This window comes from Rhinoderma darwinii, chromosome 2 (assembly GCF_050947455.1).
Source record: "Rhinoderma darwinii isolate aRhiDar2 chromosome 2, aRhiDar2.hap1, whole genome shotgun sequence".
Taxonomy (NCBI): domain Eukaryota; kingdom Metazoa; phylum Chordata; class Amphibia; order Anura; family Rhinodermatidae; genus Rhinoderma; species Rhinoderma darwinii.
This window is the reverse complement of record NC_134688.1, coordinates 207,912,699-207,930,729: the sequence shown is the minus strand read 5'-3', so window position 1 is coordinate 207,930,729 and position 18,031 is coordinate 207,912,699. Positions and strand designations below refer to the sequence as shown.

Here is an 18,031-nt window from a genome sequence, read left to right as displayed (position 1 = left end):
ACTATTTTTTATTAAAGAGGCTCTGTCACCAGATTATCAAATCCCTATCTCCTATTGCATGTGATCGGCGCTGCAATGGAGATAACAGTAACGTTTTTTGTTTTTTTTTAAACGATCATTTTTGGCCAAGTTATGAGCAATTTTATATTTATGCAAATGAGGCTTTCTAATGGACAACTGGGCGTGTTTTCTCTTATTTCCAACAGGGAGTGTATTGTGTTTGTAACATCTGGGCGTGTTTACTTGTTTTACTAGCTGGGCGTTGTGAATAGAAGGGTATGTCAGCATCATATGTCAGCGTCATACACTTCTATTCACAACGCCCAGCTAGTAAAACAAGTAAACACGCCCAGATGTTACAAACACAATACACGCCCAGTTGGAAATAAGAGAAAACACGCCCAGTTGTCCATTAGAAAGGCTCATTTGCATAAATATAAAATTGCTCATAACTTGGCCAAAAATGATCGTTTTTTTTTTTAAACAAAAAACGTTACTGTTATCTACATTGTAGCGCCGATCACATGCAATAGGAGATAGGGATTTGTTAATCTGGTGACAGAGCCTCTTTAAAGTCCCAGCAAAGCCCTTTATTGGTGATGTAACATGGATTTGCAGTTAGCCACTTATGAGAAACATATAATCATAAGAGGATGATGGAGGAGACACAGAGACATTTGCCCCTTTTCCCTCTCCTATAAACTGGACCTGGCAAAGTGGGTATATCTGAAGAAAGGTTCTTGCAAGAAACTATTTATGAATATGAAACTGTTTATTGAGTATTTTGATTCTGTAGGTTCATCTTTGGTGAATCTTCACTTGTATGTTAGGGAACTGAATTATCAGCATTTCTGTAATATACTTTTGTGACCTTGCCCCATTTTCAAGATGTTGTGCCTGAGGTAATAAAGGAATTCAGTAATGGAATGCAATAAAATTAGGCCACAAGAAGACTGTGTCAAAATGGTCACAGATGGTACAATCCAAAATTAAAAGTAGACTGACCATCCAACATGGCCCCATCGGATTATACCAATGCTAAAGGATAAATACTTTTGTCGCAAAATAGCCTCATTGGAGCAGGTGTAATTTATAAATGGAACTGATGTATGAGTCAATTTGCTCTTTGAGTATCAAAATCTGATGCTGCCATATAGTGTAAGGCCACATTCACACGACAGTGAAAAAGAATGGGCATTAAAAATGATCAACTGTTTTTCATGGCCATTTTGCATCAGTGTGTCTCCAAATTATCTTCCATTTCCAGTCCGTCTGTCTGTTTTTAATATCCGTTTGACATCCCTTTTGCATCTGTTTTACATGGCTGTTAAAAAAACAGCTGAATTTAATTTGTCAGGCTTTTTTTGTCCCAACCACCTGAAAACACCCAAAGGAAGGTGACATGTTCACCTAGATACTATTTTCTCTGGACCTATTTATATTTCTACAAACCTCCTGTATATGATGACACACTGCCTCCCTGTATATGATGCCACACAGCCTCCCTGTAGATGATGCCACACAGACCTCCTGTAGATGATGCCACAAAGACCCCCTGTAGTTGATGCCACACACCTCCCTATATACGATGCCACAGAGACATCCGTGTAGATGATGCCACACAGATACCCTGTATGTGCCACAAAGATCCCCTGTAGATGATGCCACACAGCCCCCCTGTATATGATGCTACACAACTCCCTGTATATGATGCCACACAGCCTCCCTGTAGATGATGCCACACAGACCCCCTGTAGATGACGCCAGACATTCCTCCTGTAGATTATGCCACACAGCCTCCCTGAAGATGATGCCACACAGAACCCCTGTATATGCCACACAGCCCCGATGTCGATGATGCCACACGGACCCGATGTAGATGATGCCACACACACTACAGTTGACCACTATGTAACGGCTGTCAATACATGTAACAACCGTTAAAATGGATCTGTAACATGGGGATTGGCAAGGGAACTACTAAGTTCACTTGCTGGCTATCGGCGGCATACTCACCGATGCAGCACCGTCTTCTTCATGTGTGGTCTCTCGTCTTCCCGGGTTCTGCGAAGGCGATGCAATGACGTCATTGCACCGCCTTCACAGATCCCGTGCAGACGAGAGACTACACCTGAAGAAGACGAGAGACGCCGCTGCATCAGTGAGTATATAGGGCAGCCGAAAGTTAAATGTAGTGTATTGTTGCGCTCACTACAAGGGTAGTGTGGTGCTAGTACAGTTGGCATTGTACATAGTGGTCAACTGTAGTGAATTTTCTGGGACTGTCCAGAATTTACAGAGACAGTTCCTGAAAATTCCTACAGGGAGAAGGGGGGAGGGTGTGTGTGGCATCATCTACATCAGGGCTGTGTGGCATCATCGACATCGGGGCTGTGTGGCATATACAGGGGGTCTGTGTGGCATCATCTAAAGGGAGGCTGTGTGGCATCATCTACAGGAGGGCTGTGTGGTGTCATCTACATGGGGTCTGTGTGGCATCATCTACAGGGAGGCTGTGTGGCATCATATACAGGGAGGTGTATGGCATCATATACAGGGAGGTGTGTGGCATCATATACAGGGAGGTTACATAGTTACATAGTTTGTACGGTTGAAAAAAGACACATGTCCATCAAGTTCAACCAAGGGATGGGAAAGGGGAAGTAAAAAATTTCTACACATAGGAGCTAATATTTTTTTGTTCTAGGAAATTATCTAAGCCTTTTTTAAAGCCATCTACTGTCCCTGCTGTGACCAGCTCCTGCGGTAGGCTATTCCATAAATTCACCGTTCTCACAGTAAAGAAGGCTTGTCGCCTCTGCAGGTTGAACCTTTCTTTTTCCAGATGGAGGGAGTGCCCCCTTGTTTTTTGAGGGGGTTTTACATGGAACAGGATTTCACCATATTTTTTGTATGTGCCATTCATATATTTATATAAGTTAATCATGTCCCCCCTTAGTCGTCTTTTCTCAAGGCTAAATAGGCTAAGTTCTTTTAATCTTTCCTCATAACTTAGATTCTCCATGCCCCTTATTAGCTTCGTTGCTCTTCTTTGTATTTTTTCCAACTCCAGGGCATCCTTTCTATGAACTGGAGCCCAGAACTGGACTGCATATTCTAGATGAGGCCTCACTAATGCTTTGTAAAGTGGTAATATTACATTCCTGTCCCGTGAGTCCATGCCTCTTTTGATACACGACAATATTTTGCTGGCCTTTGAAGCAGCTGATTGACACTGCATGCTGTTATTTAGTTTATGATTTACAAGTACACCGAGATCCTTCTCAACAAGTGACTCCCCCAGTGTAGCTCCCCCTAGGACATATGATGCATGCAGGTTGTTCGTACCCTGGTGCATAACTTTACATTTATCTACATTAAACTTAATTTGCAAAGTGGACGCCCAAACACTTAGTTTGTTTAAATCTGCCCGCAATTCACAAACATCTTCCATAGTCTGAACTATATTGCATAGCTTGGTGTCATCTGCAAAAATAGAAATAGTGCTATTAATCCCATCCTCTATATCATTAATAAATAAGTTGAATAATAGTGGTCCCAGCACTGAACCCTGGGGTACACCACTTATAACTGGGGACCATTCAGAGTAGGAATCATTGACCACAACTCTCTGGATTCGGTCCTTGAGCCAATTCTCAATCCAATTACAAACTATACTTTCTAAACCTATAGTCCTCAATTTACCCATTAGATGTCTATGAGGGACAGTGTCAAATGCCTTTGCAAAGTCCAAAAACACTATATCCACAGCGGCCCCTCTGTCTAGGCTTCTGCTTACCTCTTCATAAAAACAAATCAGGTTGGTTTGACAGCTTCTGTCCTTTGTAAAACCGTGCTGGCTGTCACTTATAATACTATTTATAGTCACATAATTCTGTATATAGTTCCTCAATAGCCCCTCAAACATTTTCCCCACAATTGATGTTAAGCTTACTTGTCTATAATTACCCGGCGAAGACCTAGAGCCCTTTTTGAAAATAGGCACCACATTTGCTCTGCGCCAGTCCCTTGGCACTATACCAGTCATGAGAGACTCTCTAAATATTATGAAGAGGGGGACAGAAATAACTGAACTAAGCTCCTTAATAACTCTAGGGTGTAACCCATCTGGTCCCGGGGCCTTGTGTACATTTATTTTATTTAATTTAGCTTGCACCATATCTACATTCATCCAATTCAGTATATCAACTGATATATTAACAGCACTGGCATCAGCACTACATCAGCTGCTCCTTCTTCTGTTGTATATACAGAGCGGAAGAACCCATTTAGTAACTCTGCCTTGTCTTGATCCCCTGTGACCAACTCCCCATTACCACTATCTAAGGGTCCTACATGTTCAGACCTTGGCTTTTTTGCATTTATATGCTTGAAGAATTTTTTAGGATTTGTTTTACTATCCTTGACCACCTGCTTTTCATTTTGTATTTTTGCTGATTTTATTATCTTTTTACAGATTTTATTAAGCTCTTTATATTTTACAAAGGCTACAGATGTACCCTCAGATTTGTATTTTTTAAATGCCCTTTTTTTGTCATGTATTGCCCTTTTTACAGAAGGTGTAAGCCATGTGGGGTTTAATTTGAGTCGTTTATACTTGTTACGTACAGGAATAAATTTTGCACTATAATAACCCAAAGTAGATTTGAAAATCTCCCATTTATCATTTTTTCCATTATTTGACATTAGTTCTTCCCAGGCTATATCCTGAATTGCCGCCCTCATCCTGGGGAAATTGGCTTTCTTAAAATGAAATGTTTTTGCCCTCCCAGCCTGCGTTTGTTTTTTACAGTATAGGTAAAATGTAACTATATTATGATCACTGTTACCAAGGTTTTCACGAACATTGACATTCCCAACAAGATCTGCATTATTAGAAATGACCAGATCCAACAGAGCTTCACCTCTAGTCGGGTCTTCCACAAACTGGCCCATAACATTTTCCTGCAACAGGTTGAGGAAATGTCTCCCCTTTGCAGTTGAAACCGAACCATGACACCAATTAATATCCCGGTAGTTAAAATCTCCCATTATCAGTAGGTGTGTGGCATCATATACAGGGAGGTGTGTGTGAAATCATATACAGGGGGCTGTGTGGCATCATCTAGAGGGGGTCTGTGTGGCATATACAGGGGATCTGTGTGGCATCATCTACAGGGAGGTCTGTGTGGAATCATATACAGGGAGGTGTGTGACATCAACTACAGGGGGTCTGTGTGGCATATACAGGGGGTCTGTGTGGCATCATCTACAGGGAGGCTGTGTGGCATCATCTACAGGGAGGCTGTTTGGCATCATCTACAGGGAGGCAGTGTGGCATCATCTACATGGGGTCTTTGTGAAATCATCTACACAGAAGCTGTGTGTCATCATCTACAGGGAGGCAGTGTGACATCATCTACAGGAGGGCTGTGTGGCGGCATCATCTACAGGGAAGCTGTGTGTCATCTACAGGGAGCCTTTGTGGCATCATATACAGTGAGGCTGTGTGGCATATACAGGGGGCCTGTGTGGCATCATATACAGGGGATCTGTGTGGCATTATATACAGGGGGGGCTGTGTGGCATATATAGGGGGATTGTGTGGCATCGTAGACAGGAGGTTTGTAGAAATAGAAATAGGTCCAGAGAAAATAGTGTCTAGGTGAACAAGTCACCTTCCTTTGGGTGTTTTCTGACAAATGAAATTCAGCAGTTTTTTAACTGCCATGAAAAACGGATGCAAAATGGATGTCAAACGGCCATTAAAAATGGACAGACGGACTGGAAATGGATGAAAATTTGGAGACGCACTGATGCAAAATGGCCATGAAAAACTGACAGATTGTTTCACTGTCGTGTGAATGTAGCCTAGTGCTGCCTGTAGTAAGGTTCACTGAAGTAGCAATTGAGTAAAAAATACCTTTTAATAGTAACTTGTTAAAAACAGGGGTAACACACCACTGTGACATAAGCCCCACCGTGATTATTAAAAAATGTATTAAACAAAAAACACTGAGTCATTATGATGCATATATCTCGGTGTTTGTAACGATATTTTGTCTGGAATCAGCATATATCCAGGGCACACCAGTAGTACAATCCCCAAATAAAGCACAGGTGTCCGAATAAATCGGATCTCCTAGTGCTGGGTGTAACACAATATGACTGTCCCCAATGCAAACATTCCATAAACAATAAACGACCCTTACGCGTTTCAGATACTCATCCTCAGGGGTCCGTATCTTGGTAACTCTGGCCTCTTCACCAGCGATAGTGATATTCAACAGCAGATATTCTGCTGTGCGTCACGGCAAGATGCACGTATCGATGTCAACGGCATACTTCATTGCAGGCGCTAGGTTACTATAAACGCTAAAACTCCACCCCTCGTATTAGGCGGCAACACATGAACTGACCAATCCCAGCACCCTCTCGATTCGTGACACCTGCCCATGTGACCCCCCGCCGTCAGCTGACAACCAGGGGTCATCATCGGCCGCATCAACCCGAACGCGCAGGCGCAGTAGAAGCCAAGGACAGGTCGCCCGGACTGCCAAACACGAGGAGGTAAGCGCTACACGATAATGTATTATAAGTATATCTTGCGGGACAGTTAAACACCGCAAGTGGACTACCTCACAGAGCAACTAAAAAGTAAATAAACATATGTAAGGTGGACACGAGTACTAGATCCCTCATGTCAGGAGGGACTGAAAGGCGATCTCCAAATATATCGGCTGACCCATATGGCCATCTCAAAACTTAGTATATTAGACAAATATGAACTCACCCACCCTATAGGCAACCCAGTGGAGATAGGCCACCCATAGGGGAATGGTAAGGCATGTTAGATAAAACATGTGTAATTAGTCTGCTCATTTAAACCTGCTGGTTGTATACATTCCAGTCTGTGGATCCATTGTGCTTCTTTGCGTAAAATCAGGTTGTCCCAGTCCCCTCCTCTTTTAGGGGGTCTAACAAGTTCAATTGCTTGAAACTTTAAGCATGCTGCCTGACCTTGGTGTTTAGCATGCACATGCTTAGATATTGGGGTGTCCCTAACATGGATAATGTCTCCAACATGCTCCCTAATACGGCGACGAAATTGTCGTGCTGTTTTACCCACATAATTAAGGGGGCATGGACATGTGATTAGGTAGACCACTCCCGCTGTCTTGCAATTGACATAATCCCGAATATTGTATTGTTTCTGTGTAACGACACTAGTGAAGCTATTCCCTTTAAAAATGAATTCACAGGCTTTACAGCTACCACATCTAAAGGTGCCTGGTATTTGTCTATCCAGCCACGTACCCCTAGGTGAGATGGGGTCAAAACAGCTATGCATGACTCTGTCCCTTATGTTTTTCCCTCTCCGATACGTGACAGACGGCCTCTGTGTGATCTGATCTACTAAATCTACATCAGAACTGAGAATACGCCAATACCTATTCAGTATCTGCATGATATCATTTTGTTTGGAATCATAGGTGCCTATGAGTCTCGTGACCTGTTCTTCTTTCCGTTTTTTAGGGACCAGGAGACATTGCCTATCTGCATCCCTTGCTCCCTCATAGGCCTTCCTAATAACACTCTTGGGGAAGCCTCTGTCCTTCAATCTTGTTTTGAGTTCCTGGGCCTGGCACTCAAAATCACCCATAGAGCTACAATTCCTGCGTACTCTCATAAATTGGCCTTTCGGAATGCCACGTTTGAGGGAATAAGGATGACAGCTATTCCATTGCAGAAAACTATTAGTTGCTGTTTCTTTCCGATGTACCTTGGTGCGGATTGTGCCTTCTTCTGTTTTTGTGATTTTCAAGTCTAAAAAGGACAATTCTTTCTCACTGATCTCACATGTGAATTTTAGTCCTACATCATTATTGTTGAGGGCTGCTACAAAACTATGGAACTCATCCGCTGTAGAGTTCCAGAGGATCAACACGTCATCAATATATCTAATCCATAATCCAACGGATGAAGTCCATTTGACAAATTTGTCCCCAAAGACAATTGTCTCCTCCCACCAGCCAAGAAATAAATTTGCATAGGTGGGAGCAGCAGGACTCCCCATTGCAGTACCACATTGCTGATGAAAAATTTTATCTTCAAAAATAAATATATTTTTTTCAAGAACAAACTGTAATAACTGCAAAACAAATTGGTTATGAGCTGCAAACTGAGTACCTCTAGATCCCAGATAATACTCGACCGCTTTATAACCACATTTGTGAGGTATGGATGAATACAACGCCTCAACATCCAGACTAGCCAGGATTGTATCTTTCTCCAGAGAAATACCGTCAATCTGTTTCAAGACATCCATAGTGTCACGTACATATGATGTGAGACTCAAGACAAAGGGGCGCAACACCTGATCAACATATGTACTCACATTTTGAGTTAAATTATTGATGCCTGAAACAATGGGTCTGCCACGTAAGGGAGGATACCCTTTATGGATTTTGGGCAGGCTATAAAAACACGCCATAACAGGAAATTGTGGGTATAGGAACCCGAACTCACCTGCACTAATCAAAGATCTGCTCTTTGCATCACTCAAGATGCTCAGCAGCTCTTTCTTGAATAGTGCCGTAGGGTTATCCTTTAAAATGGTGTAGCAGTCATGGTTAAATAAAATGTCCTCACACATTTTCTTATAATCATCCCTGCTCATGACCACAATGTTCCCACCTTTATCAGATGCCTTTAGAACAATGTTCTGTTTTTTCTCTAAAGTGGTCAGAGCTAATCGTTCAGACCAAGACAAGTTGTTATCCATGCCCCTACTGTCCTGACTAAGACTTTTGATCTCATCTCCTACCATATCCACAAATAAATCCACATTGGTAAAGTCTCCTATAGGTGGCAGCTTCCTACTCTTCATTTTTAGGTTGGTGAAGGGACCTATACCTGGAGCTCTTCCAGATTCCTCTAGTAACCCCTCCAGGGCTGAAAGGCCTTCCATATCAGACTCCTCCAACCCTAATTCCATACATTTTTTCCTATTATGGTGTTTAAAAAATTTAATCCATTTGAGTTTACGAGCAAATAAGTTGAGATCTTTTATCCACGAAAATGAGTCAAATTTAACTGTAGGGACAAAAGAAAGTCCCTTTTCTAATAATGTATTCTCTGATGCACTCAAATTATATTCAGAAAGGTTAATGATTTGAAGCCTATCCATATTATTCCCCTTCACTAATCCTTTTGTCCCCTCAGCATATAGCGGGAAATGGGAGGATTGTTGGCTAAAAAATTATTGCCACTGTTAGAAGAGGCTCTCCCACGGCCTCTATTTCTACCTCTTGCTCCTCCCCTAAATTTTTGTTTCCCACCACTACCACCAAAAAATGGGCCCACTCTTTCAGAGTCTGTAGTTTCACTCTCTGATGTGGAAGGGTCAGATTCCCTCGGCCCCCTATTGGTCTGTTGATATTGCTGTTGTTGTGTAGTAACAAAATCATACGCTTTTTCCTCCCTAAATTCCTGTAGGTCTCTCTGGAATTGGAAGTGTTTACGTTCCTTTAGATGATTAGTAAACCTTTCTAAAGTTTGTTGGAGGATTTTATCCCTTTTATCAAAGCCAGGGGTATCTACCAAGGACTTAGCTGCCTCAATCTCTTTTTTAAGCTCAGCACTAATAAAGTCAAACTGGACTTTTTCTTCCTCTACCAAAATCTGCATCAGCCTAAGTGAGCTCCCTGTGATCTCCTGTTCCCACCTTTCTTTTATATTAGCGGTTTTTAATCTTGATGCTGGAACAATGGGGACCCTGAGACCTCTGGGAACTATCTTGTTCTTTAAATAGTTTTCCAGACTCTGGATCTCCCACCAACTTCTAGTATAATCTTTATGCAATCTATTAAGGTTTTTGAAGGTAGTTTTAAGAGATGCACCCTGAACTGTATACAACAGTTCACATTCAGAAAAAACGCTTTTAGCCTCACTCATCCACCCATCTGTGTTTAATTCAGAAAGTGCAAAGGCTGCCATACCTAGATATAATGAAATTATTAACTGTATGGACTAAATGTAATTTCACTGTATAGTTTGATAAAAATTTAATTGTGCTCCCACAATATGAAAGAAATTATAAGGTTCACTGAAGTAGCAATTGAGTAAAAAATACCTTTTAATAGTAACTTGTTAAAAACAGGGGTAACACACCACTGTGACATAAGCCCCACCGTGATTATTAAAAAATGTATTAAACAAAAAACACTGAGTCATTATGATGCATATATCTCGGTGTTTGTAACGATATTTTGTCTGGAATCAGCATATATCCAGGGCACACCAGTAGTACAATCCCCAAATAAAGCACAGGTGTCCGAATAAATCGGATCTCCTAGTGCTGGGTGTAACACAATATGACTGTCCCCAATGCAAACATTCCATAAACAATAAACGACCGATCGGGTCGACCCATTGGGTCGTTTATTGTTTATGGAATGTTTGCATTGGGGACAGTCATATTGTGTTACACCCAGCACTAGGAGATCCGATTTATTCGGACACCTGTGCTTTATTTGGGGATTGTACTACTGGTGTGCCCTGGATATATGCTGATTCCAGACAAAATATCGTTACAAACACCGAGATATATGCATCATAATGACTCAGTGTTTTTTGTTTAATACATTTTTTAATAATCACGGTGGGGCTTATGTCACAGTGGTGTGTTACCCCTGTTTTTAACAAGTTACTATTAAAAGGTATTTTTTACTCAATTGCTACTTCAGTGAACCTTATAATTTCTTTCATATTGTGGGAGCACAATTAAATTTTTATCAAACTGCCTGTAGTAAGCAATATTGCCTGTGAGGTCTTGCCTTCATGTTGAGTCAATAATTCTCTAAATGCAATAGACAAGGTGCTCTGTTCTCAACTACACTGCAGAAATTGTCATACTGACTGTGTTGGTGTTCACTTGAAATACAGTAGGTTGTGAAAGTCAATAAATCCTGCATTGAAACTCCTTTTTTCAGCGTGTTTTTCATAAAAGAAAAACTAAACCTGTGACGCTGCACCCTTCATTCTCAGGATCAGTTGGGGTCCCAACAGTCAGATCAGAAAATTATTGCACATAGTGATATGCCAGCACTCTCTGTTATGCAAAAACCCCTTTAAAGAGGTCAGATTTATTAATATTGGTGTTTCATATGGAAGTCTTATTAAATCTACGCCATAAATTTCCGCTATAATTTACGTCAGTTTCTGGTGTAAATTATAGTGAACTTGACCGGCCGCTGCAGGCCACACCCCTTTTTTACTAAGCTCCGCCAACTTTTAAATAAAGTAAAAGGATAAAACCTAATTGCGACTTTTCTGCACCAGAAATTATCGTAGAGTGCTTAATAAATCTGCCCCACTAATGTAGTGTTCGAAGCCAGCCATTCAGATGAATTAGTCCAGACTGGTGGACTCCATGACGTCCATATGTCCTAATAGGGCACATGGTCTAGGTTTGTCTGCATAAAACAATCCCTTCAGGACTTGAGTATATTAGGGAACTGCCTATAAAGCAATTCCCAAAAATACTTCTATAATCAAAATTGCTACCTCATCACAATGCAGTCGTGGGGAACTCAAATATAGCCTGGCTGTCTGTATTCTGCCTATGTATTATTAGATCTCTACCACTCATCAAAGGAACAATTATAATAATAGGAATAACTTATGGTATCACTGTATAATGCAATTCCTTAAAATACCAAGGTTCATCTTTGGCTCACAATAGGTAACGCTCCACTTTAACTGTTGAATAATTATTTTTGTTTTAACACTATGCTTGTGCAAAGTTTTCTTTATGAAATATGTAACTCCATATCCACTGCTTGGACAGTTTATTACTGAAAACATTGCAGCTATAAGACTTTCACAGGGATAGAGTAGAGCTCTGGTCATGTAGCCCTGATAGCACAGATATGGATTATGATCAAGAATGACAAAAACATGTGTCACCAACTCCTCACTATTCCTGCTGTCAAAGGCTTCTGCAGATGGACCAGTGTCACATACTTCCAATAACATGAGTGTACAACATTTGGAAACCTGTCCTTGATATAGTGGTAGTAAGTAGAAAAGTTACATATTCAGATACATAATATTATTACACTCCAGCTGCACTATTGTAATATGCCAAAATCAAGTTACAGAAAATGATCCACCCATGCAAAAGGGGGAGTTTTACTGTTTTGCAAACTTTCTTCCACACAAATGCAGAAATGGCATACAAATACATTACACATTACAAAACATGTACACATGATTTACTTGCCTTTTGGTAACTTCTGTGCATCTCCAAGGTGAGCTAGAATAATTCCACAGAAAAGAAGGAGTGAGAGCCTTGAGATCATGCTTGCAGCTCCCAGCACAATGACAGATGCTGGTGTGTAAGACTGAGCAAGGTGGCTGCAGTTTAAACTGAGCTCCACTTCCACTAACAGGGGCAGTAACTGGGACAGAGCTAAGTTTAGCTGGGTGGAGACATGACGGCATCTTCTAACTCAGCTTAATTTGCATAAATGCAATATTCTGACATGCTTTATGTAATAACATCCTTTTTAAACTATATTATGCAATGCACATAGAAATATTAGATTAAATTATTTCTACTGTATGATGATGCGCTTGTAAAAGTATTTTCCGTGTAGAATTTTAAGAGTAGGTTTACCTTTACACTAATATATTATGGACTTACCTAAATAGCAATGCCCTTATTTACCGTATACTTATTATTGGAATCCATCCCTTTACACGGGGACTAATATAATATTACAGATAGCAAAAGAAGTTTTGATGTAACAGCAGCTTACCTACTTGGGAGTTCACAATAACTTATACATTTGTGATGTTACAGCATGTTACCTGTCTGAAAATCTCTTGCGATGTCACAGTGGTTAACTCACTTTAACACACTTGTGATGTCAGAGCAGTTTACCTGAATAAAACTCATTTGGGTAGTCATAATAGTTTACCTAAGTGATGCAACTCACTTGTGATGTCACCTCACTGAAACATTTGGGATTTTACAGAAGCTTCCATTCGTTTATCCGACTTAAACCCACTTGCAATGTCACAGCATGTTACCTGACAGAAATCCAGTTGTGATGTCACAGCAGCTCACATGACTAAAACCCACTTGTGATGTTACAATTGCTCACCTGACTGAAACAGTTGTAAAGTCACAGCAGTTACCAGACAGAAACACACTTGTGATGTCACAGCAGCTTAACAGACTGAAACTCACTTGTAATATCATAATAGCTTATTGCTCCGAAACACAGTTGTGATGATGTCACAAAAACTTAACTGACTAAAACACACTTGTGATGTCACAGGAGTTCAGCTGAGAAACACACAGGTGATGTTACAGCAGCTCACCAAGGGCCGCCATCAGGGCAGTACGACTAGTACTCCCGTCAGGAACCCGGCCTAAAAAATAAAAGCAGCGCCCGTCTGCAGCCGCCCGTCTGCAGACGCCCACCTCCCCATATAAAGTTTTACCCAGTAGCAGTTAGTTTGGAGAAAGTATTATATTGCAGGGCCCGTTCCCTGCTCCAAAGTAACTAAGATTGGGGCACTGCTTCACAAGTTACTGATGCTGGTCAGCTGCAGGACGTTGTATACTGATGCGCACAGAGAAAGGAGGCGCCCAGAAGTAAAGAAACGCATTATCTACAGCGGGCTGTGTGGCGCTATGTACAGGAGGCACTGTGGCATTACCTACAGAGGGCACTGCAGCATTATTTACAGGGGGTGTGGCACTATATACAGAGAGCAGTGTGGCACTATCAACAGAGGGCACTGTTGCATTATCTACAGCGGGCACTGTGGCATTATCTACAGTGGGCACTGGTATTATCTACAGGGTGTGTGTGGCACTATATACAGAGGGCACTGTAGCATTTTATACAGAGGGCAGTGGCATTATCTACATGTGAAATTCATCAATTTTTTAAAACTAATGCAAAACAGATCACAATCGGCCATCAAAAACAAAAACATGGACACAGAACAGATGCAAAACAGATGCAAAACGACCGTCAGAAACGAACCGGGATGGCGGTTTTTAACGGGCGACACCCGGACCCTGTCATGTGAATAGAAACAACAGCAATCCCAGCGTGATGTGCGGTGGGTAGGAGCTGTGGGGTGGGATTGGGTATCTGTAAAGATGCCAAAAACTAGCTACTCTCTGAAATAGGGCTAGTGGTTGTCGACTTTGGGTTCAGGTTCACAAGGGACAGCAGCTGCCTTCTGGGCTCTCTCTCGGCGCCAATGCACTGAATATGACATATTTCTATGGCACGGACACCAATCCGTAGCGATACGGAAAGGGGTCCGCGGCCAATAGAACTGAATGGGTCTGTAATACGGTCCGCAATTACATAGAGTTTTCACCGTTGTGTGCATGAGGCCTAAGAGGCGGCAGTAGCCAGAAGCAGCAGCCAGCACTGCAACTTGGTGAGTGACTTTGCTATGTTAAAGCAGCAGCTTCAGTGCAATTATTTTTTTTATGTTGCCCCCTGCACACCTACTGTTTTCCCCTTGGTTTCCCACAGAGCCCCTGCCCAACTGTGTCTCCACCCTGCCCCTCCACAGAGCCCCTTTCAGGGTGCGTATACCCCCTGGTATAGCCGCCCCCAGAGATCTCTGCCACCTAGTCTCTCTTCTTTTCCCCTGACAGAGCCCAGCCTACTGTCTCCAGCTGACACCTCCACAGAGCCAATGCCAATTTGCGTCTCACCACTGCCACCTCCTGCCAATTTCCATTGTTACCGCTCCATTTCTGGTAATGGGAAGGGCGACGCCTTGAATTTATGGGGCCCAGAAATTTCTGATGGTGGCCTTGAGTTCATCTGATGGAAAAAATGTTTTTAATGTCACAGCTGCTTACCTGGCAGAAATACATTTGTGACATCACACCTGCCTAACCGACTGAATCACAATTGGGATACCACAGTAGCTTAGCTGGGGCAGACATCAACAACAGTGGGCTACTGTGCAGGAACAGTAAATCGCTTTCTTGATTTCCAACTGCTAGTTTGATGACAGTGGGGGCTAGCCATAGACCACCTCCAGTATTTCCCTCAGAGTTACACCATTAAATCATTGCACTATTAATCATTTGGTGAGACAGTCTACTGGACTCACAAGCCCAGAGTGAGCAGGGATTTAAACCAATAAATTCTAGGTTATATTGAATATTTTCCTATCAATCTATATCTCACTCTGTTCAGCTTCTCCAAAACTATAACAAACTGCGAGAAGCAATTTCAAAATGACAGGATCAATTGAAAATATATTTATAGTGTAGTTAGTGAACCTACCAGAATATATCAGAGCCTGTATAAATAACAATTCCCTGCAGGAGCGGACATACCATATGTGCAGACTATACAGCTGCTCGTGGCCCCCATGTAGGCAAGAGCGCCCAACATTTTAAAAAAAATACAGTAGCAATAATTATTCCCATGAACTACTTATTGTTTACAGTCCACTAATGAAAAAGAGAACCAACAGGTGATCAACATGGCTATTGCCTGTGGGAAACCAAGGGGTCTACATATAGATCTTCACAGGGGCCATCTGCTATCCGCATCTAAGTCCCTGAATAATGTTATTAGTAGAATCACTCCCTTTAACAATATAGTCTTCCTAACAATATCATGCAGATACATATCCTACACTATTACTTTGGGAATCTGTCAGCTGCCTATAATTTTGTTACAGCTTGTAACATGAAGTTGCCTTACAGACAAAATCGCTGTTGATAATATTATTTTTGGGAATTGCTTATTGTGCAACAACCTAATCTAACCATTAAAGTCGTTTCAAACCAGAGCTTAACTTTAACTATACCACTTCAAAAGAATAGTGCTAAATGCATGACAGATGTTAGGTATTTCCCTTAACAGAAACATTTTTGCATTAACTTGTAATTTTTTTATTTTATTTAAAATTGTAAAACAAATGTTATTATAAAATATGTGGCACAGGATTGTTTAGAGCAGGAGCTCCAGTCCATCGCATCTCTATGGGCCTCCACTGTGGCCACTAAAGACGACAAGCTTGGAAGTATGTTTGCCACAAATCCACCTAAAGTTGATATGTTCGCACTGCTTTAGGGAATACAATCAATCACCTGACTACAATGACCTGTCACATACCGACAGTAAAATGATGGATCATCCACATAGTGCATTCAGTAAGTACCACATTCTTTACATGTATTCCTATTCTCCTGAAGATAGCAGAACATTTTACAATTGCATCTTGTGTGGGTTGTTGTACAATGATAAATTCATTTTTAGAACAGTGACCCTACATTTTTATGCTCATTACATCATTTTACAACTTTACATTGCACTTTACGTAGGATTTACGCAAGCAGTCAAGATTACAACAATAGGTGGTTACTTTGGCAATAAAGGTATAACTTGAGTAATACCGGGCCAGAATTTGCTAATATAGTTATTCAAATGTACGTCTAGCTAGTGTTTCAGTGATTGGGGGGCATGATTTTCTAAAGAATTATAGTTTATATCTTTCTCATCAGCTGCCTTTCTTACTATATACTAGTGGTCTGCAACATACTGTTCTGAAGCTATTGTGCGGCGGGCGGCCAGGACAATAATTGTAATACTGGGAGTTGTAGTTTCACAGAAGCTGCAGAGCATCTGGCAGACTGCTACTATATACTTTAGGCATCTCTGCATCTAAACATACGGTCACTTTATTAGGAACACTCAACTGTTTAACAATACCATAGATGTGACATTAGAACATACACTGTAGGTAATTATTTAAAGGAGACCTTTTCTGCAGTTCCCATTTAAATTTAAAGAGATATTTCAGTCTGCAAACACCTCTCCTCTTCACAGGTCACACAATGATGAGCTGTTATCCAGGGAAGTAACAAGTAACAATGGGGCCTAGGGCAAAATGTGGAATGGGGTCCCACTCCTCCATGATCATCTTCAACACAAAGTGAGTTCAGTGAATATTGTGATTACATTGGTCTTCAATATGTTCCATGTTTCTTTCCTTGACTAGCAATATCCACAGTTATCACCAATTGGACCATAAGTGCAGGTGGACCCCATTCGCTTCTGTGCCCCATAGCAACTGCTATGCCTGCTACCCTAGTAGTTACATCCCTTGCTGTTATGGCTGGGAAAACAACTGGCCTGTATTTTCCCTGTAGAAGAATTGCTGTATTAAAATCAATGGGCCAACCGTGCAATGCACAGATGAGATGGATCTTCCAAAGGGAGAACATAGAACATGGGGACACAGGTTGTACATACTATACAACCCCAATGTCAGTATTCATACATGCTATAATGCTAAATATGAAAAAAAAGTCCCCTGGATGGGGTAATGCATTATACACCGATTCAGCCATAACATTAAAACCACCTGCCTAACCTTTTCTGTGACCAGCAACGCATCAGTTGGAACTTGCGTGACCATCCAATCTTATGTCAGGCCTTACAGGTTTAGGCTACTTCTCAACACCTGTTCTATTCTACTGGCTTCACTAGGCGCACACCCTTATGGCACTGTAGAGCCTTTCCAGAACTATTTCTGCACTCCTTTGACATCCCCCTAGCACAAGAATGGAATTTGGTATATTTCCCATCTGTATTCCGATTCTGGCATCAAGCATTTCCCGGAACTACAGGAGGAATTTACCCTCTCCTCCTCCCAAATATTTCCTGCTTAAAAGTAAAATATGCCCTTGTGACACAGCTGGACCCTGGGGAGATAACATATCAAGAATTTTCACCCCCTAATTTCATGCTTTCTCCCCCTAAAAGACACCAAATTTTTAGGTTTTATAAACGTTTAGCCAATAAATTTAGGGAATCTTTGCTCTCCCCATTAAAGACGAGTTGGGAGGGCCCATTGACTGAAGACAAATGGCTTAGAGCACTCTCCGCCTCTTAATCTGTGTCCTTCACACAGTTTTATATTCTCCTTAGGGCATACTATACCCACCCTAGACTCCATAGGT

At 41.5% G+C, this 18,031-nt stretch overlaps 1 protein-coding gene across 1 annotated transcript in view; it reads right to left on the bottom strand.

Annotated features, from left to right (window-relative positions):
• The window catches only part of ABI3BP (ABI family member 3 binding protein), a 365,114-nt gene extending 352,730 nt beyond the window's left edge, over positions 1–12,384 (bottom strand). Inside the window, exon 1 of the mRNA XM_075852779.1 lies at positions 12,287–12,384. Within this exon, the coding sequence (XP_075708894.1) occupies positions 12,287–12,365 (79 nt within the window). The 5' untranslated portion in view covers positions 12,366–12,384. The remainder of the gene's footprint in view (positions 1–12,286) is intronic.
• Between the last annotated feature and the right edge of the window lie 5,647 nt (positions 12,385–18,031).